The sequence below is a fragment of the Lutra lutra genome, chromosome 10, assembly GCF_902655055.1.
Source record: "Lutra lutra chromosome 10, mLutLut1.2, whole genome shotgun sequence".
NCBI lineage: Eukaryota > Metazoa > Chordata > Mammalia > Carnivora > Mustelidae > Lutra > Lutra lutra.
In genome coordinates, this window is record NC_062287.1 from 74,529,867 (window position 1) to 74,553,002 (window position 23,136).

A 23,136-nucleotide genomic window follows, 5' to 3' on the forward strand; every position below is an offset into this window, starting at 1 on the left:
AGCTTTTTGATAAACTCAGTGCTATTATTTGGCAAATAAATTAACTTTGACATTTAAAATGTAGTTTGTAGGGTATACAGTGGGACACAGAGGTACTAATTCCCTTTAGAAATGCTGGGTCCCTCTCATCTACAGGTATGTTTGCTTTTTCTTATTTGGATATAAAACAGGACTTAGCAGAAGTGGGGGGAGTGTGTATTTCACCTGAAATCAGTATTTAGACTTTTGAGGGAACTGTTTCATGAAGTTATGGTTTGGTTTTTCAGGTTATTTACATCTGCTGAAGAAACATTTTCACACTGTAAGTCTGAGCATCAATTTAATATTGATAACATGGTCCATAAACATGGTGAGTATTTTTTAGAATAAAGGAAATTTTAGTTGTGAAATTTAAGTTCAAACTTTGTATTTCTCCAGACCTTTTCTTTCCTACACAAGTTCAGTGTCATGAAAAATACAACAAAACCTCTCTTATGAAGTTTTTTTGACAAGTGGCCTTCGAAGGAGGACTAATTATAAATAATTCTTCTAGATGAGATTCACTCTATTTAAGCTTATATTGACTGTACAACTAAAAAGGGGGAAAAAAGCAACCTTGGCATATGATTGCATTTTTATCATATTAGAATTAGGGAGAGCAAGGATAGAGGTGGACTTTGGAAAAGGAGGTGGGTCATTGTGAAAAAAGACAACTTACCAGTTCAAAGCATAACATGAACTTCAGGGCAAAAAGGTTGAGTTTGGTAAGAGTATAGAAAAAGGAGTGATGAAGTTAAGGTGGTAAACAAAATATTTAGATGATTCTTTTGAAACTTGTGTTTGAACATACTTCCCTTATAATTAAGGTCTGCTTTTTCAAATGTATGCAAAAGAGCTACACTGTTCCACTAAAATTAACTAAATACAGGGTTGGGTTTTTTTTTTTTTTTTTTTAAAGATTTTATTTATTTATTTGACAGAGAGAAATCACAAGTAGGCAGAGAGGCAGGCAGAAAGAGAGGAGGAAGCAGGCTCCCCGCTGAGCAGAAAGCCCGATGCGGGGCCTGAACCCAGGACCTGGGATCATGACCTGAGCCAAAGGCAGTGGCTTAACCCACTGAGCCACCCAGGCGCCCCCAGGGTTGGGTTTTTTTAGTCCCTGTATTTGCTGTCATCTAGAAAAGACATTCAATGTGTGATAAAATGTGTTTATAAATCATAAATTCAACTGTGGCTGCTTTTATAAGACATGAGTGATTTATTGGGGTTTTTTTGATGTGCATTTTTAAACTAAATTGGAATCATACTTTATAATTTTTTAATTTTTTTTTACTTAACAAATAGGGATTTTTATATGCTATTATGCTTATAAAACATCTTCAATGCTGTTAATGTTTCTCATAACATTTTTCACAACAAATAATACTCGGTTGGATATCCTGTTACTTTTCCATGTTTTAAATGGTGCTTCATTTCTGGAAAGAGAACAAGCCTCATTGTTTTTTAATTTATATCACTTAATGCAAAAGCTGGTGTATCATTTGAATACTCCATGTCCAGGCAAAATTGTAATTTGGTAGGCACCCTAAAAATAGGGGATTTAGAGACTTTTGGCTCTAATTATCAGCTGCCAAATACTTGTTAAAATCTATAACCAAATTTTCCTGATTTGTATTGTTCTTACAAATGAAGATTTGAATTCTAAAAATTAATTTCTTACTTTTTCAGAAATGCAAGAAAAACATTAGAAATTGTTATCCTTGTGGCTGTTTCTCAATTAAAATACTCAGAAGTATTAAAGTTGTTATTTCTAATTCTTAAATGAGAAATTCAAAATACTTAAAATTGTAGTTTAGAGAACAGAAATATTTTATCTAATCAGAGAAGCCTCTGTAGAATATGTCATTTAAACAAAATGCATATTAAAATAGGTGAATTATCTTTTTTTTCCTCATTAGGACTTGAATTTTATGGATACATTAAGCTAATAAATTTTATTAGACTCAAGGTAAGTCAGTAGCTTAATTTACAGTTTTGTTTGGAAACTTAAGAAATACCACAGTGCCTGTTGGGGTGTTGATTTTAGAAGAATACAGAGAACTGCTATGTAATCATACTGGGGTAATCATGGACATTAGGAACTAGTACGACATACAAGCACCAAGTAAATGAATACACACCATGCTTAGTAAGGTATCATTTTTAACTATGTCCAAGAGGTGAATTGGTGCTATGTGAAAAAATAATTCAGTGTCAGATAATACTGATACACGGGATTTCCCTGAATCAGAAATAATTACTAGTGTGATTTCAAGTACTGTGTTTGTCTTTTTGTTCTATTTTTCAAATACTTAATCCTTTTTTCGCTTCTATTCCAATGAATGTTTATGATGCTACTTTCCCCAAATCGAAACAATAAAAAGGTGCATTGAAACCATATTGTTTAATCTAAGCAATCATCCAGTCAAGTTAATGAAATGACAGGTGACACATAGACTCCTTAAATACAGATTTTTTGTGAGGTAGACATGGTTCCCTTTTTTTTTTTTTTTTTTTTGCTTAGTTTTTCTACTTTTTGCTGGGTGGGGGCGTTGTGACTATATACAATGAAATACTATATACAATGAAAAAACATGCAATTAATTTTACATCCAGAATCCTACAGTTGAGTATATGAATTCCATATACAACCCAGTGCCTTGGGAGAAAGAAGAGTATTTGAAGCCAGTATTAGAAGATGACCTATTACTTCAATTTGGTAAGATGAGCCTACTGGGTCTTCTTTAACACGGGGTCATTTATAATGGCAAATAGTGGTTAAGTTTTCTAAGAAAATATATCATCTCCTTAATTCTCTAAAGACTTTACCAGGTAGTTGGTTTCAGTACAAAAGCTGTTTGATAGTTACAGTGACCATTACTAGAGAGAAATTTAGAGGTAGAAGTTTGTTTTAATACTGTGTAAGATGTTCTGAAACATAGGGACAGTTGAGAAAATAATTTTTTTAAAGATTATTTATTTATTTATTTGACAGAGAGAGAGACAGCGAGAGAGGGAACACAAGTAGGGGGAGTAGGAGAGGGAGAAGTAGGCTTCCTGAGGAGCAGGGAACCAGATTTGGGGCTCGATCCCAAGACCCTGGGATCAGGACCGGTGTGGAAGGCAGGTAGGTGCTTAACCACTGAACCACCCAGGCGCCCCAATAATTTTTAATTGTAGACTAATTTTTAGTCTACTAAAATTGACTAAAATTTTAATTTAGCTAACTTAACTAAAATTAACTGAATTTTTAAATTTATTTTTAATTAACCAAAATTTTTAAATCTACTGATTCAAAATCATCTTTTAAATTTTTTTCTGCTTCAACATAACATTAAAGTAGTTTTAATCGTATTTGCTGCTTTTGTCTGATGCATTTAGATCAGATAATTGACTTAATTTAAGACACCTAATTTATTGAGATTTTGTTTTGATGCAAAACAGATTCCACTTGAATTTCCAAGGGCTTATCTACATACATTAACTCTACAGCCTTCCTTGTGGCAGGGCTACTTTCATTTCTTGACTATAGCTTTCTTATTTGCTCTGTGCACTCGCTCATTTCCTATTTTACTCTTTTTAAGATTTATTTATCTGAGAGAGGGAGAGTGTGAGTGTGTACATGTGAGTGGGCAGAGAGGTTGAGGGAGAGAATCTCAAGCGGAATTACTACTGAGTGTGGAGCTCAAGGTGGGGCTTGATCCCAAGACCCATGAGATCATGACCTGAGCCGAAATCAGGAGTCAGGCTCTTAACTGAGTGAGCCACCTGGGCACCCCAGCTCATTCCTTATTAAACAAGGATCTTGGGAAAATTCTATTGGCTTCTTATAGATACTTTATTGTTATAACTTATCAGGGTTAATACTTTTTTCCCCCTTATTTATACCATATTTAAATGTAAAGCATTTGCTCTCTTCAGCTCAGTAAGACCATTCTAAAAGGACATGTCCCTTCACATACGGAAGTTTGACAGTGTGGACTTGAGCAGTTCTCTGATTAGTGAGAGCTGTAGAAAACTACTCATTTCCTTGAGAAGGACAATCATTAAGTTGTATGGTACTGTGATGTAGTAGTTAGGACCTTGAAGTTGGATTCAGGAACTGTTTTACCCTGGACAGAACTTTTTGTTACTAAGTTTTCATCTGAGATTCTTTCTGGCTCCAAAATTTGGTGAGTCCCGGATTGATTTTTTCCTGTTTTTACAAATTCTCTCTAATCTCATTTCTCCCCAGAGTGATCAAAGTGATCTCTTTGATAAATGACAAAGTGCACACTAAGTGCTCTTCATGACTTCCTAAATTCAAAATCACCCACTGAACACTCACAGGATAAAAGTGGTACATCAAATGCCTTAGAAACATGAAGAAATGTCTCTTTCCCATAGGGAGGCCACAGTCTTAAGAGTATTTTGTTTTTAAATGTCTGTCTTGTATTATGAGGTCAGATATGATAAGTTTTGTGAGAAGTAGAAAAGGTAGTATTGTTCAGAAGAGGGAGAGGTTATATCAACAGAGATTTGTTGTATGTTGGTCACTGTGGGTGCAGATTGGCATTGAATCTAACTCTCCAACAGGAATATTAAGTTAATTTCCTTCAGCCTTAATTTGTAAAAAGGTGGTAATGACACTTAACCTTGTAGAATTGTTGCGAAGATAATGCATATTAGCGCAGTACCTGTCAGAGGGTTAACTGCTTAATAAAGGAGAATTTATTGTTACTAGTAAATAAATAAAGTCTACAGGAGTTTGGATGAAGAAGCCACTACTGTGATCTGGAACACTCAAAGAGGCCAGTAAAAAAGGGAGAACTTGAACTGGGCATGTCCTTGAGTGTGCTGCCTGCGTTCTCTCAAATAGTGCTCCTAGCCCTTGGTGGAGAGAGATGGAAGAGAAGGTCATTGCTGTCTTGGCTCCAAGCTTATTGACCACTGAACCTCCACTGCCTTTCAATAAATATTTATCAAGCATCTGCTAAGTATTAGGCTTTGAGGATTTAAAGGTGATCGAATTAATTAAAAAAGATGACTAAGAAAATAGGCAATGCAAGTATAGTATAAGGGGAGGCCAAGTAACTATAAGGGAGAAACCTGGTAAACACTAGCATAGCCAGATAATCACATCAGTGATAAATCACGTTGATGTTATAAATTCTTTATAATTTGTGATGAGAATGGCACTTTCCCTCTAGTCTTCCTCCCCAAACCCAATAACCTCAGTCAAACCATGAAAATCCATCAGACACACAAAGTAAGGGTCATTCTACAAACTACCTGACTAGTACTCCTCAAAACTATCAAGGACATCAAAAACAAGAAACATCTGAGAAATTGTCATAGCTAAGAGAGGCTTAAGGAGATATGACAACTGAATGAATTATAGTATCCTGGATAGGCTCTTGGGACAGAAAGGGGATGTTAGGAAAAACTAATGAAATCTGAGTAAATAAAATGAGGTGTTTTGTTTTTGTTTTTTTTTTGCCTTTAAAAATCAAGTTTTATTGGGAAGCAGCCACATCAATTCATTTACATATTCTCTGTAGCTACTTATATCACATTTTAAATGTTGAAAAGTTGTGACAGAAACTGCCTTGTTGTAACGCCAAAAATGTTTACTATGTGGCTCCTTACAGAAAGGTCAGCTGACCTGTCAAGTCTTTTGTTTAGTAATGAGGTGTTTTTTTTTAAGTACAATGTAATATTTGGAAAATATTCCACAAAATGTCAGTATTCTTTTATAAACAAAGAACCTTTAAACCTTGAGGGACAAAGGATCAAACACTTGGTAGAACAATAGGAAAAATACATGATGAGACAGTTCACCAAAGAGTTCGAAAGTAGCCCAGCAGTGAGATACCTTTTATTACCTATCAGACCAGTAAATAGTTTTAAAATATGATGTATTTTGTTGACAGTGAAGGTACAGGCACTGATACATTGCTAGTAGAATGCAAATTTGGCAACACCTAACTAAACTGTATGTGCCCTTTTTAACACAGCAGTTTCACAGATAAGAATCAGCTCTGAGGGTACACGTCCAACATTCTGAAAATACATGTACGCAAGATTATTCAAGATAACATTGTAATTTCTAAATATTGACAACAGCCTAAGTGCTCATACATAGAAGAGTAATTGAGTAAACTCTGGTAGGTCCACACCATCTATTAAAAAAAAAACAACAACAACCCAAAGTTCTCTGAACTGATAGAGTGATTTCCAAGACATACGGTTAAATAAGAAAAGGCAAAGCTCAAAGGAGTATCTATGGTATGATACTCTTTTCATGTAAGAAAGGAAGGGATTTGAGAAAATGCATGTGTCTGCTCATTTGTGCAAGAGAAATACAGTAAAGATAAACTAGAGACTAAAGAGAGCAGTTACGTATGGGGTTTAGTGGGACAGCGATAGAAGGGCACAGTGGGGTAGACGTAACAGGGATAATGGGGGAGTGACATTTCTTGGAGAATGTACCTTCTGTATAGCCCCCACTCTTAGGACAGAGGTATTTTATTTCTCATAGCCTTCATGTAATTAAGAAAAAAAACCAACAAAGCAACCAGGAGGTATGAGGGTAGTGGTGGTGCAAAATGGAATACAAACACTAACGAATGAACTCAGCTGTATTAACACAGGACTAATGTAACTGCTGAAGGGGGTGGGGAAGGAAAGAGTTGTTTGAGTCACTAAAATCTTGACTGGATATTGCAAAAAAGACTACATAAATTCTGTAATCTAGTCAGGAAAGGTTTTTCTCGTAAGGTTTGAGCTAGCAATTCTGGGACTATGTATTGTCTGTAATAGCATGGACAAGTAAGTAAATATATTACGCATAATAAGAGCTAGGTTTCTCACTGTTGGGAAGGAGGTGTCAGATAAGGAAGTACAGAAGGATGAAATGAGTCCTATAGTGATAGATTGGAATCAGAGGTATCAGTATCAACTCAGTTTTTAATACACGTGCACATAGGTATGGGAATACAGGTGTCTGTGCATGTATGGGTTAGTATACACACATGTATTTCCTGGCTCTGTTGAGAAAGCTTAGAAAAACCCCAGTAGCAGTAAACATGCCTATTGCCCAGATTTTAACACCATTGTCCAATAAAAAATTTTTAAAAAGTTTGGAGAAGTAATTGATTCCATGGATGGCATAGGGCGATACAAGATGACTCTGGAACAGTTTGCTCCACAGAGTAAGGAAGTGCTTAAAAAGAAAAGGGGGGGTGGGGGTGGGAAGAGGGGACTTACACAAGAATATAGGAGCCAACCTGAAGGACTCTTCATGGCCAAATCTGGAGGAATTTGAGGAACACAAAGTGATAGTGTTGGGTTTTAGCTCATAGGATAGAATAAATATACCTGAATCCATACTGATGTAATCAACTAAATAAATAAATGGAGAAGGAGCAGCTCAAACCTAGAGTAAAATTTTAGAAGGGAAGAGAGAAAATGACCATTATGCAAACACCATAGTAATAACTTGCAGAAAAGATGCACCAATGGACACTAAGATCAGTGGGTAAAAATTTAATATGAAATAGCATTTGCATAGTTCAGAATATCTCCCCAAGAAGTTTATTTTTTTTTTTATTTTTTTTTTAAAGATTTTATTTATTTGACAGACAGAGGTCACAAGTAGGCAGAGAGGCAGGCAGAGAGAGAGGAGGAAGCAGGCTCCCTGCTGAGCAGAGAGCCCGGATGCCGGGCTCCATCCCAGGACCCTGATGAGACCATGACCTGAGCCGAAGGCAGAGGCTTTAACCCACTGAGCCACCCAGGCGCCCCTCCCCAAGAAGTTTAAATACAAAGGAGATGTTAACTTTTTTTCCAGCAGACACTCCCACAACTGACTGATCAAGGTTAACGTCACCATTAATAAGTCCTATTGACACTTTGGAAAAACGCACTCAGGATAGAACATCATTTTTCTGCTGTACTTTATTCCAATAATGAAAAAACATCAGACAAACTCAAGTTCACAGACTGACTGTAAAATCAGTACTCTACAGGAGTGTCAGATACGTTTTTGGGTCCACTAGTCTAGAAATAGTTCAAGGTGTTGGATATTTTAGTTGTGATCTCTTACATGTTTTTGAATTTCTCTAATTCATCAGTCATTGATGGGGTGTATTTACATTTCTATGACTGAAGAATTGTCTGTTTTTGCCTTTTAATTCTATCAGTTTTTGCTTTTATGAGGTTTATACTCATTTATAATTGTTATGCCTTCTTGATGAATTGACCGTCCTTTGTGGTAGTTCTCAGCTGCCAAAATGAAGTATCCAGGTGATCTGGACCTCCAGAGACAGAATGTAGATGTGGAAATTCATCTTCCTGAACATGGTTTAGAACTATGAATTAGACTTTTGATAAATTTTAGTTATGGATCTTAATGTTGACTGAATCCTTTCTCCTTTTCAACATTTCCTTTATATGATTATCTACATATTATTAGTGTTGAAAGATTACTCTGTCTTTTATTGCAGCAAAAAGCAAACAGAGAAACTTGCTGAAACAAAGAAGTCAATTCCTTTGTTCAGTTCTCATCTGTAATTTAGACCAACAAGCTGGCTTGTAAACAGTTTGAAGAAGTTTGAAAATGAGTTGTAGTAAGAAGTAGAAAATATGGTGTACTGTCCTTAACATATTTTGTTGTTCTCATTAATTTTTGGTGAAGTAAATAGCAAATGAATCCATAGTTGTTTTAAAACAATAATTCAGTATTCTGACTAATTGGAGGTTAGTGGCATATTGTACTACTGCTCTTAGAAGAAGTTCGATGTAGGCTCTAGTCTCTAAGTTGTATTCTCATGTATTTGTTAAGCTTAGTTCTTTTTTCTCAACTCTGTAAGTGTCACAACTAAAAACTGAATATGGAAAAATGAAGCCATATTTCTTCCAGTGCTGTACTGAAGAGAAAATATATCTGCATCATTTTTATTGTTTTAAGTTGATCAGAAGGTTAATTGGACTGATTAATAGACCCTGGGATTTTGACCACAGTTACTAACTCTATACATTAACTTCTGTTTGCAGAGTTGTTAGTTCTACAGTGGAAATTAATGACTTTATACATCAAGATATTAAAGTTAAGTCTTTTGATATTCAGAATTAGGATGTCATAATACCAGCAATAAGACATTGGTGTATAGATTACACTACCCATTACTTAGGATAAAAAAGTTACTGAATGTATAGAATTCTTTATGTACACACTGTCCTTAGTGAATATCTAAATGTAATGCCTGTTATTCTATAGATAAAGACTCAGAGTCTGAGAAGGGACCTAGTGTGGTGGCAAGAATATGAACTAGGAGGGCAGGCATGGGTTTGTACCTTAGTTTTTTTATTAAATCACCAAGTGACTTTGGGCAGCTCCCTTAATTTCTCTGAAATTTATATTTCCCATGCCTTAAAATAGGGATAAATATTTATATCTTAGGTTTGTTTTGAGGAAGAAATAAGATGTAATGTATGTGCTTGGAAGAAATCTGGTGATCAGTACATATTGGGGGGCGCCTGGGTGGCTCAGGTTAAAGCCTCTGCCTTCAGCTCAGGTCATGATCTCAGAGTCCTGGGATCAAGCCCCGCATCGGGCTCTCTGCTCAGCAGGAAGCCTGCTTCCTCCTCTCTCTCTGTCTGCCTGTCTACTTGTGATTTCTGTCTGTCAAATAAATAAATAAAATCTTTAAAAAAAATACATATTAGGGCTTTTCCTTCCATTTTTTTGCTTCTAAGTTTGGTTCAGTATAATTAATGCTTTAATATATGGTTAATTTAGCCACCTAATGAAAAAGTTAGACTAACAGAATGCTCTTTAAATTTAAATGGAAACAGTTTGGATATTAAAGATTTATTTAACTAGAAGTACTTCTTATTTATTTAACTAGAAGTACTTCTACAACTATTTCTCAGTTGGCTGCAAATAGGCCCTTAGTATATATTTATTGATAATATGTTTATATTTGCTTCATTGTTAGAAGATGGCATGATAATAATGTCCATTTATTTCTTTAGATGTAGAAGATCTTTATGAACCAGTGTCAGTCCCATTCTCATACCCCAATGGACTCAGTGAAAACACATCTGTTGTTGAAAAATTGAAACATATGGAAGCCAGGGCACTGTCTGCTGAAGCTGCATTAGCTAGAGCGCGTGAGGATCTGCAAAGAATGAAGTAATTTATCAATCTTACAGAATATTAGTTATTTAGGTCCCCAAAGTAATACTGCTAATAATAAGGTGGAATATGGTAAAACATTTCATGTATTGGAAAGCACAATGTAGGTATTTAATTTTAAATTTATTTTAAGTTAATTAATGTGATGCAACATTTTTATATGTTGTAGTTGATTAACAGAATTTTGTGGTTTTGCCTGTTTCCACATTCTTTATAATTACTTTTGTGCTTGCGGTTATTGTTCTAGGAGTGTTATCCTCTTGAGTGCTTTTGTTCTTTGATATTGCCTTCCTTTGAATTACTCGGTAATCTAATAGAATCTAATAGATTTCTCCACTTACTCTTTTTCTCCTAGCCTTTTAAGGGGGAGTAATTAATATTTTTTAGGTTTGGGGACAATACAGTGTTGAAATTTTTGTTTTTAAAGAACCAAAGTATAATTATTAGAAAACGAGATACATAGGATGATTTTGTCCAGTGAGTAAATTAGCCTTCTACTGGTTTACTTCACAGAATATACTTCACAGAATTTAATGTGCATGTGAATCACTTGGGAATTTGTCACACTGTACATTCTGATTTAGAGGTCTGAAGTAGGGCCTGAGATTCTGCATTTCTCCAAAGTATCGCTTTAGCTGTTGGATTTTTGTAAATTGGTTGCCATTCCATCAGTACCCGTTTGATGGTTTGCTAGAATGTCCAGGGAACAAAGTGTAGCTGACTGTGGTTCCCTTTCCTTTTTGAGATTTTATGCTGGTTAATCTAGTAACCAACAACTTCACTGTCGGCCCCCCCCCAGCTTAGCATCTCTCCCCCGTGCATACATTATAGATACTTAATATGTTGTCATCAGAGAGGGAATTGAGTTTTAGAGCTGCAGTGGGTGGTGGTGGTGTAGGTAAATAATTCTCAATTTGGGTCAACTTTCTGCCCATATAACCCTTTGATGAAATATTGTGGTTTCAAAGAATATTAATAGTGTTGAAATATACCACACTGATTCATTCACCTGCTAAAATAAGATTTTAGAACAATAGAAATAATAAAATTGAATCAAAATAATATGGTTTTGTTCAGTTGAAAGATACAAACAGCTATATAATCTGTTTCTGTGGTTCACAGAAGGCATGTTTACGTCTGAGTTTGCATATGCTGTTGCTTAAGATCCAGCAGGGGGAGCTTTCCGTTGCTTCAGATAGAATGTTGAGTTAGAGGCTCATCACACTGCATACCAGACTCCCTCCCTTTTCTTCTCCCTCAACCTCTAGCCTTTCCTTTTTTCATGGTCCAATAAACCTGTCTCAAGGGTGTATTTCAAATTGATTACAGACAATTTGCTCAGGATTTTGTGATGAACGCAGATGTCAGAACCTGCTCGTCATCTACTACTGCCATTGCAGACCTCCAGGAAGATGAGGATGGCGTTTATTTCAGCTCATACGGGCATTATGGGATACATGAAGAAATGCTAAAGGTTAGAAAAGAGCACAAAGTGCTCCAAATCCGTACTAAAGGAAAAACCGAATAAAACAAGTTCTTAGTATATATTCTGTAGGAGAACTGGGGTTTTTTTGGCGTTTTCTTAGAACTGCTTTTTAAATCTCTTTGGTGCCTAATAGCGCATCTTGGGTTGAAAAGACTACAGGAGCATCACAGCCACTGTAAATTCGATTTAAGATCATTCTTAATCTTTATGAAATCTTTACTTTTGCTTGAAATAAAACATTGGAGAAAACTGCTGCTGGTTTTCATCTTCTCAAGAGCAACTATTAAATAGTAACAAATTATTCATTTGTCTTTTAATGTACAAAGGGGATGATTAATTTTAGTGTTCTAAATAGTAATATTGACTTCAGTTTGGGCAAATAATTTTTTGGTAAAAAGTTTAATTGTAAATAATTTTTATAATTGTCATAGCATACATTTTGTTACATTTGAAATCATCGATATGTAGAATTTCCTAAATTGGTCAAATCAAGTTTTTAAATTTGGTTGGTTTTAATTTTTATAATGATAATGTCCATATAAAATATAAATAAGTTTCTAGCCATACGTAGTAATTACACATTTGATTATGTATTACAGATTGTAAAATAGTAACATCTAGTTTTTTAATTCGGTAAAACTATAGTAGAACAAGTGTTGGAATGTAAAAAACTTCATGAAAGTGTTAGATGTTCATCTCTGTGAATTTTAGATGCCACTGCCTTTTCTTAAATCCAGCCAACAAAAAATGCATTCCTAAATCCTTCCTCACAAGATTGTTTTATTTTGGAAAGCCTGGAGACCATGTTCCTCTGACACAGATAGATTTAAAATAACCAGGGATATTTAATAATAACATGTATGTATTTTGTTGAGTCAGGTTTGCAAGATCACAGGGTGGAGGTCTCCTGATTAATAGTAATTGTAATTACTTGGGGTCTGTTAAAGCAGTGTTATGTCATTCCTTTAATAATGACATGTCACAGTAGGTTGTGCTTTTTGTTGTCACTTGGGTAATGGCATTATAAATAACATTATAAATAACAGTTTTAAGTGATAAATTATTTTAAGTTGGAGTGAGTTTGTTTAAAAGAAATTGATTTACTCTGTTTTCTTTGTTAAAATTAATTTTATTGTGTCTAGAATTCTTTTTAAGGGGTTCACTTAAGCCCATGTTTGTCATTTTAAATCACCCCATCAATTTAAATGCCATGAACCTTTAAGGCCTTTAGTATGGAAATTGTGTGGGTTTTCAGACAGATAAGGTTACTGAGACTCCAAGTAGGTGGGGCAGAAACATATCCTAGATACAATCATCAGGGAAATCCATTTTGACTACTTATTTCCAAATGTCTGTCCTGGACATTTGTCGCTATATATCCATAACTAGAGGATCTTTACACCTGGTCATATATCTTTAAGTCCTTTTGATGTACATATGGATTTAAGAAATTCCACCTTGAAGTTTTCAGTGTTACCTTTTCCCTTTTAGAGAATCGTTTAAGAATCCCTATTAATGTAATTTTCCATGCCTCACTTCCCATTAGCTGTTACACAATGTAATTACCTCTCCTTGGGGATGACTTGATTAAGTATTCATAAGAAATAGCATATATTCCATGCAAAAAGAACTATTTTTCCAATTTATATTTTGCTAACTTACATACTGTAGGTGAGCAGGAAATGTTCTGTGTATCAAGCAATATTCTGTTTCTTATCAAAGCAATTCTTAGCTCACATAATCTGTTTAAGGTTGCAGTATTACCACAATCTCATTTGATATTTATAGATAATTTAAAATTGAGAAACCATGGATAGGATTTATTTTTATGCTTAGAATTGGCCTTGCTTTTATGGGAAGAGTATTTGGATTTTTTGGTTGCTTAGTCTCAGGTATTTCAATGATGGCATATGTTGTGATTATAATTAGAAATAAAGGTACTTTGTGATCTTACTTTCTAGCGTTCGGATGAAGATAACATTTCTGAATTCCAGAGCTAACAGCTGATGGAAGAATGGATTACATGAACTTTCAAAATCCTTTGCCACTTTATCTTTCTGAAGAACCGTCATTCTTGACTAATGTTGTAAATCTGAGATGTATCACTCTCTTTTTTTCCAAGAAAAATATTGTTCATCCTGGTAAACATTTATCACAGATCATAGTACCATTACATAACTTTTCTTTAGTGCATTCTTCTGATTGTATCTCCATCCGACTCATACATTCCTTCTACCTCCATGAGCCTATACATTTAAAACATACTGTTATATATACATAAAATTCGTAATATATACTTTTCTGTAGTCTCATTCTTAAATTTTTTTCTTGTATTTGTAGGAATAATTCCATGGCACTTTACTAGTCTTCGAAAATGATGTTGCTTCTTAGTATTAGAGCTCTGATTTTATTCTTCTTTTGTGTTCCTTAGTTTTAATAGGCTGGTGAAAAAAATAATTTTTAAAATTTCTATTATCTTATTTTGTATTGAAGTGTTTGTGTTTTCTTAGAATCCATTTTTACAGGTGGTTATTTTACATTTTATTTGCCTGCATTTTCATTTTTAGTGGTTTTCCTTTCAAGACTTCAGTTACTAAACTGAAGCTCTGCTATGCCCAAGGCACTCTGGTATACTTTGGATTTTATTGCACATGAATGAAAGCAGATGGATCTGTAAAAAGAGCCCGGATGAAGGACTGTAGTTGAGGGAGCAGTGGTGCATGGATTTAGGACAGGCGTTCGGGTGCTTGTGATCAAGTTGGAGCAGTGATGAGGCAGTGTGGTTGGCGAGAGCTTTCCGAGTGACTGCCTCCTAGACTGATGTTCACCCACCAAAAATCACTGGCTGTAGTACAAGATGAGTATAAAAATGACAAATGTATGGAATGGTATACATTTTTTTAATATAAAGCAATTAGAAATAATTCCATCAGAAAACATGGAATTAATTCTGCAGTTCCCCATTTTTTTATATCTTGTAATTAAGTAGAACAACTTGGCTTTTAATTTGAGACATTATATGGGTTTTGGGGGGTTTTTTTGGCCTAAAATTGTTTTTTGAACAGTATGGATTGCCTGAATTTTGATATCATAGTATTTGCTGTAACATTTCTTTTTACCTAGTGTGAAACCCAAATAAAGCTGGAATTCCTATCCTATTTTTATTGTGCTCATTTTATTTACTTGGCAGCAGAGGCCCTTTCTGCTTAATTTGCTGTCTGTATGTGTCTCAACTAAAGTAATTGAAAAGGGAATCGGCTCTATTCATGAACTAAAATAAATGTTCACATTCGATGCCTGCGTCAGTCACAGGTCATGTGAGACTCCAGAGTGTAGAAGTCTCAAATGTGAGCTGCAGGGCTCAAATGATTTACTTTTGGGATTATAGGCTTTTAAGCATCATTTCCTACTACAGACATTTCTAGAAACAAAACAGGATTATAAATCAGATAGGTGCTGATCAGTGACTTTCTTAGAAAAACCATACTCCGTGTGGCTTCATTTTTTATATGTAACCACAACTTTTAACATTTATCTGTTTTGGCTTTTTTTTCTCCCATATTTTACATAGCATTTTAACATTTAACCTAGTAGACTCCCTTTATTATACGTTGTCAGGCTCTAGACTCCAGGCCCTATTTGATGGAGCAAAACATCATATTCAGCTTCTGTTAGCTTTAATTATCAGTTGAAGTCTTGAAATGATAACATGTATCAAGACAAAAATGTGTACATCTTTAAGAATTTAGACCTTATCCAACTTTCAGTAATTTTCTTTGTGTGTTGTTGGTGTTTCTATTTTTTATTGTTTTCTTTTAGAACAAAGAAATTAAGCTTAGCTTTCCAAGCAAACTAGCAATGTGTGATAAAATAACAAATATCTTCCTAGAAATTTTATATTTTTGGTCTATCCTATAAACAGAATGTTTTTCTTTCTCCACTCTAGGACAAAGTACGAACAGAAAGTTACCGAGATTTTATATATCAAAATCCACATATCTTCAAAGACAAGGTGAGTAGCATTGGCTACAGAATTGTACCTTTTGCAAGGCTCTTGGGCGGTAGAAGTCCTCATTTGGGTCTCATTGTGCTATCAGTTGATTTAGTGTACTCTGGCTTTATTTCATGGGAGACTTTTATGACGCTTCTCAGTGGTGCAGAATCCTGATAGCAGAAATGCTGATTGGTGCTATCATTCAGTCTACAGATTTTTTTAAAATTGAGATTCATTAATTACAGTAACATGGTTTAGTTAAACTTTACTTATCCAGATTATTTTGCTTAAACATATTGTTGATGTACTGTAATTCCTATGAATTTCAAATGTATCAGATAAGCCCTGTACCAAAGCATACTTTCAGTGATTAGTATATGTTAATTAGTTAAAAATTAATAATTTTAAGAAGTTATAAGTAGAGTTAAATATTGTAAGGTAGAACTTAAGCGCTTTCTTTTAAGACCTCATCTGCTCCTTTATAAGACACTTTGTGTTTTATATTTAGTCTTAATACTATTTCAGGTTTTTTTAAAGATGGAATTTCACACTGTGTGTGTGTGTGTGTGTGTGTTTGAAATTTTTGTCATTTGTATTTCCTCCCTTATGAATTGTTTTCATTTTTTCTTCACTTCCTCCTTCCCTCCTTTTCTATGTTGGCATGTTTACCTAAAAGTTCAGATTTTCTGTTTGTTCTTTCTTGGTGGAAATTAGTCCACTAATTTAATAAAAAATACTATCATTTCTGCCGCATATATACTTTGTTTGGGCATTTTCCCCCACTCTTTCCACTTCAAGAATATGTATATTGATAACATACCAGGTTTTTATAATTCCCCTTTCACCTTCATTTTATTTTATTTTTTTATTTTTATTTTTTTTTAAGATTTTATTTATTTGTCAGAGAGAGAAGAGAGCGAGCGAGCACAGGCAGACAGAATGGCAGGCAGAGGCAGAGGGAGAAGCAGGCTCCCCGCCAAGCAAGGAGCCCGATGCGGGACTCGATCCCAGGACGCTGGGATCATGACCTGAGCCGAAGGCAGCTGCTTAACCAACTGAGCCACCCAGGCGTCCCTCACCTTCATTTTAAAAGATAGTTCTCGAAGGTTATTTTATAAGCTTTACGTGATATTGCAGCAGTGGCTAGCAATCTTTATATTTTAAAAAATCCTTTTCCTGATTTGCATTTTGTTTGGAATATAATACAGATTGGCTTTTCATTTTCCATATCTGTTTCCCAAGAGGCTGTGTTTTACTTGTGACTTAACTGAGCTAGACAGTTGGAATTTATATGGTTCTCTGATATCTTCACCAAAGCATTACCTAATGAAAGGTTTATGACAGTATGTGTTTCTTTGTATTTACTGATCCCCTGTATACACAAATAGGTGATTTCTTTTTTAAAATCTTGGTTTTTATCAGTTCTTTGTACTTAGCTTTTTTGTGTGCTTTTTACATGTTATTACAGCAGAGACTAAGAATTTTTTTATAGTTTTTATATTTATACCAAGTGCTGGAACAATTTATTTAATATGTCCTAAAAACCATTTTGTTTCCCATGAAGCAAATGTGTTACTATTAAAAATTTTGCTTTATATTTGTAGGTAGACTGTGCCCAGATTTTTATTTTATTTTTTTCATTAATATGTTTTAGAGAAATTAAGCATGTACTGGTCTGGGCATCATTAGTCCTGCCTGGCTTCTCTGGAACCAGATAAATAATAATTTTAGAGAAGTGGGTGGATTTCTTTGGGCCTCATCTATAAAATGAAATCATTTTAACCCCTTCTGGTTTGAAGATATTAGGATTTTTTTTAAATTGCAAAAGCACTGTTTTTGAGCCATCCTTTCATAATACTTTTTGATATAAATACTGTAAGAATTTGTTAAGTGAAAGTAAGTTAAGAGCATCTTTTCCAGTAGATTTCCAAGACTCTACTGAAAAGGCACAAATATTTGTAATTAGAAGATTATTCACTGAGAAATTAAGTAATTCTGAATATTTCTACATGTGTGGAATGCATCTTAGTGGATTCAGAGACATACACAGTCACTTCTGCATCTAGTTTTTTATTTTAATGGTATTATAGAAATGTTATATATATTTGTTACACATTTTCAGACAAAATACATGCCCATGGAAAATAGATAATGTTTCAGTTATTTTGTGTTTTACTTACTGCTCCTACTGAAGATGTTAAATCTGCCAAAATCAGAAAACAGCTTATTAATAATTTGGGACTGTTTTTCCTTAGCAGTTTCTCTAAAATGTTTTCATTTAAATTAATCAATGTGTAATTAGTTTTGCTTGGCATTTATGGCTTCTCAAAAACATATTGCAATGTAAAATATTATACCTATCAATTTTTAATTCCTTAGAACACTTTCATGGTTTAATTTCTGTAATTAACAATATTAAATAATCTAGAGCTTTCATATTTTTAAGTGATGTGGGATACTTTTCTTTATTATACTGTGGCTACAGATTTAGAAAATTTACTATCATATATTTAAGTAGCATTTGATAATTTATATATTGCTTTCAAACATGTTGTGTCATTGTCACTATACAGTATGCCTATAACTAGGCAGGGCAAGTGTTTATCTCATTTTGCACATGTAGATATTTGAGACCAGTAGGTTAATTGACCTGCCCTAAAACAGGTAGCTAAAATAAAAATAAACCTGAGGGTTTTTACTCCTAGTTTGGTGCCCTTAAGCCTATGCCACTGCTCTTGAAACACCATTATGTTAGGATAGAATGAATAATTAGAGTGGGATGCCTTAGTTATATTTTAATTGACATTATTTTTCATATTTAGTCATATGATTTTTGTGGGCCATGATAGGATATGTTCATAAAATTATTTAAATCGAATTCTTTTTTAAATGTATGAAATAACTAGTTTTCCTAAGTTTTATTAACATTGTTTTTGTTTGCTTTTATCTGTATTAGGTAGACAAACTTTATACAACCCTAGCTTCTATATCATATTATGTAGTGCATAGTAGAGATTTATTTTTCAAAAAGGTGCTTATAATTAAAAATGCATTTCTTCCTTGCTTCTCTTTCTCACCCCCCTTCTTGCCTTCTTTCCTCTATTCCTTTCTTATTATTGTTTGAATCACAAACCTCCTGTGGAGGCCATATGGTTTCTCAGATTTAATTTAACTTTGGGTGGCATTTAATCGTGTTATCACGCACTCATAATTTCTATTTGTAATCCATTGAAGAAATTCACAGTTAAGTGCCTTCACTATGCTTTTGATTATTATCTACAGTTAAATTGATTCACTTTTTTTCTTCTCCTTTTTTTTTTTTCAGAAAAAGGAATCAAATTCCTTCAACATTTTATAAAATAATGTTAGTTTATTCTGTCATCATTTTTACTTTCCTTTGATTATATTTTTAGTTTATTACCTAATTTTGAGCTAGGTATAATAAGTAGTTAATATATAATTAAAAATATTTTTTAAAATATAGCTTTAGAAGCAGATTGGCCTATGTTTGCATGTTAGCTTGGCAAATTATCCACTTTATGATCCTGACCTATACCCTTCTCTCTCTCTCTGAAACTCTCTCATGTTCCTCATTTGCAAAATGAGCATTAAGACACACACACACACACATACATATATGTATGCATGTGTATATAAATTGTGTGTGTGTGTATATAGTGTTACAAAAGAACACATACTTTAATTGGAGTGCATAATATATATCCTTCTGTACTAAGCTTTCTTTATTCAGCAACTTTCCTTAGAGATGATTCCTTATTAACATTGGCTCATATGTCCAATGTAAGAATGTCCATAAGTTTTAATTTTTAATACTAGAAACAATTCATTTAAAAATATAAAATACTTAGGGGTGCCTGGGTGGCTCAGAGGGTTAAAGCCTCTGCCTTCGGCTCAGGTCATGATCCCGGGGTCCTGGGATCGAGCCCCGCGTTGGGCTCTTTCCTTGGTGGGGAGCCTGCTTCCTCCTCTCTCTCTCTGCCTGCCTCTCTGCCTAATTGTGATCTCTCTCTGTCCAATAAACAAATAAAATCTTTAAAAAATATATATATATATAAAATACTTAAATTTGTTTTTAATATAAGTAAGAGTACAATAATAAGATAAATTCCTAGCAGTAGACTTACTGAGTCAAAAAAGATTATTTATACCTTAGATGGTATTAGTGCTGCCAGCCTGTCTTTCCATAAACAGTGTGTGACTGTTGATATTCCCAGTCACCATTACCAAATACTATAGTATCAAACTTCTAAATTCCACACTGACTTTTTATTTTTAATTTTGAAATTTTGCAGATACTTTATTTCAGTGAAAGTTTCTAGGAACTTAGCACTTACGATTGTGTTACATATTTTTCCATTTTTATTTTATGCCATATATTTCAAACTAATGTACTGTAAGCATATATGCTACCTATTATAGTATTTTCTTGCTGTTATGGTTAACACATTATATTTGTAACTTAAGAATATGTTTTAGTTTTGTTTGCAATGACATGTAGTTTCCATCTTAAAATCCTTAACTTTTTTTTGTTAAAGTAGCTATGTTAAAATGTGGTGACTCAACTCAGACAGGGCACAGATTCTCTCCAGATGAAAGCATCCGGGCCTTATCCTTCTTTGAGGGGCACAAGATAGGAGACACAGAGTAGTAAACTTTTGACAACTTTATTGCTTCAGTGAAAATCAAGCTGTTTAGATTTTCTCTCTTTTGGAGTCAGTTCTAGTAAATTGTGTTTTCAAAATATAATGGAATGAAGCACTCCACTCATGACAGTAAACAATACAGAAGATAAAATGCATATGAACAAACTTAAATAATGTGCAGGGCTAATATGAAAAAAACTTTTAAATCTGAAGAACATGATAGCTAATTTAAACAAACTGAAAGCCTGTGTTCTCGAGTAGGAAAACTCAAATTGTCCATTTTCCCTAAATTAACTTAGAATTTTTAGCTCAATCCCCATAAAAATACTAAGATTTTTTTTAAAAGCCTAGACAAGTTTGTTCTCTTGTTCTTATGAAAAAAATAAATATACAAAATTTTCCAGAAACACTGTGAAAAAAATTTTGTAGTGAGGGTGGCCCAGAGAGTGGACCAGCCTTACTAAGTACTAAAACATTCTGTAAAGCTTCTGTAATTAGTATAGTTGCTGGCACATGATTATATAACTAATGGAGCAGAATAGAAATCCAAAATATATACATAATTTTTATTTAATGCTCCAGGGCCCATTCAGGTTGCTGTAACAAAAATACCATGAACTTATTAGTGGCTTGTAACAACAGAAATTTCTCACAGTTACAGAGGCTGGAAAGTCCAAGATCATGGCACTGGCTAATTCTGGTGAAGGCCTGCTTTGTGGTTCATAAAATGCCTTCTTCCTCCGGAGAGGAATCTGTCCTGGGGCCTCTTTTATAAGGGTACTAATTGCATTCGTGAGGGCTTTGCCCTTATGACCTAATTACCTCCCAAAGACCCTCGTTTCTAATACCATCACTTTTGGTTAGGATTTCAACATATAAATTTTGGAAGGACACAGATATTCAGCAGATCTTAACAGTCACATATCAAATTAGTAAGGGAAACAGACTATTTAATAGCATGTTGGAACAGTTGGTTAGCCATCTGAACAGAAGTAAGGTTGAAACCATATCTCTTAATATAAACTATGATAAAAACAGAGTATATTAATGAAACCATAAATATACCAGAAGGAAATGTATGAGGATGAAATAGGGAAGATGGGGAGGGTCAGTCTAATTATGAAAATCCAGAAGGAAGCCATAAAAGACATGATTGATGAGTTTTACTGTAAGTAAAGAATTTCTACATAACAATAGTCACTGTGAGCTGAATCAAAAGACAAAAATATATGCTGAGAGTGGGGCACCTGGGTGGCTCCGTCATTTAACTGTCTGCCTTCAGCTCAGGTCATGATCCTGGGGTCCTGGGATTGAGCCGCGCATCAGACTCCATGCTTAACATAGAGTCTGCTTCTCCCTCTCCCTCTGCCCCTCCTTCTACTCATGCTCTCTTTCTCTCTCAGAATAAATATATTTTTAAAAATCTTTAAAAATATAATCTCTCATAGCTACTAAAACAAGAGTTCCTTAAAAAAATATATGCTGAGAGAAACATTCCAGGTTTTATTATGGAGGTTTAATATCCTTAACTTACAAAGAATTGTTTGGCAAGATTTATTAAGAAAATTTTGGTTAGAAATTTGATAAGAAAAAACTTAACTGGAAAAATAGAGGAGGGGTATATAAGTAGATAGTTTCTAAACAAAGAACTACGTATGACTTTACAACGTAAGGAACGATGTTAAATCTCATGATAATGGAAATACATGTTTTAACTAGACCAGTATATTATTATTTTGTACTTGCAAGATTGGGAAATAGCCAAAAGTGTGACCGAATGTTCCATAGGCTAGTCTCACCTATAAGGACATCAGCACTTAAACATTGCTGGTCAGATTGGCTCAAGGAAGAGAATTTATTTGATTATGTCTGCCATGATTACAAATAAGTATATTCTCTCTGATAGATTTACTCATGTGTGAATGCAGTTGGGTATAAGATTATTTATACCTTTGATTATCCTAGTAAAATTTCAGAAACTACCTAAATGTCCATGAGTAGAGAACTAGGTCCGTAGATTATGGTACAGCCATAATATGGAATCCTATACGACTGTATGAGAGAAAGAAGTTCCCTAAATTGATACAGAAAGATCTCTACATTACATTGTTAAATACGAAAAGCAGTATGGAGCGAGGGCAAAAGGGGAAAGAAAAAAAATGTGTTGCATTACATTTGCATAGAAAGTCTCTTGAAGGATAACTAAGAAATACAATTTTTATGTCTAAACTATTTGACTATATTACCTAGCTGAAGAATAAAATAATTCTTGAACAGTTTAATAAATTCTTAATTCTCGTTCTGTTTTTCTTACGGTAACTTCCCATTACTCAGAATAAAATCCAAAAGTTCTGTGTGATATGGTCCCTTCTTAATCTCTGTCCTCACCTCCACCTTTTCTCACCCAGCTTAGCCACATTGGTCTAGCTTTGCCTGGTATTTCATGCCTTGCCTTTGATATCCTCCGTGGCCAGAAGACACTTCTCCAGATCTCTGCATAGTATGCTCCTTTATTGCCTTCAGTTCTGTGCTCACATGTGGGGAAACATATTCACAGACCTATTTAAAATTCTGAAAAGATGGTTCTCTTTTCCCTGCTCTAATCTCTACTCTGGTGCTTGAATTTCCTTATAACACTACCACCTGACATTATTTTATATTTGTTCATTCATTGGTCTTCTCCACAAGAGAATCTCACCTTCCTTAAGACAGGGGCTTGGTCTTGTTTGTGGCCGTATCCCATTACTGTGATCAATGCCTGCTCTTAACTGTACTAATATTTACAGAATACTGA

The 23,136-nt window shown here is 34.2% G+C and overlaps 1 protein-coding gene across 2 annotated transcripts in view; it reads left to right on the forward strand.

Moving 5' to 3' along the window:
- Nucleotides 1-23,136, forward strand: part of PRMT3 (protein arginine methyltransferase 3) — a 130,289-nt gene that overhangs the window by 2,134 nt on the left and 105,019 nt on the right. For both annotated transcript variants that reach the window (XM_047690512.1, XM_047690511.1), the window contains exons 3-8: nucleotides 267-349; nucleotides 1,938-1,987; nucleotides 2,635-2,737; nucleotides 10,036-10,195; nucleotides 11,528-11,672; nucleotides 15,631-15,696. In XM_047690512.1, the coding sequence (XP_047546468.1) occupies nucleotides 267-349; nucleotides 1,938-1,987; nucleotides 2,635-2,737; nucleotides 10,036-10,195; nucleotides 11,528-11,672; nucleotides 15,631-15,696 (607 nt within the window). The remainder of the gene's footprint in view (nucleotides 1-266; nucleotides 350-1,937; nucleotides 1,988-2,634; nucleotides 2,738-10,035; nucleotides 10,196-11,527; nucleotides 11,673-15,630; nucleotides 15,697-23,136) is intronic.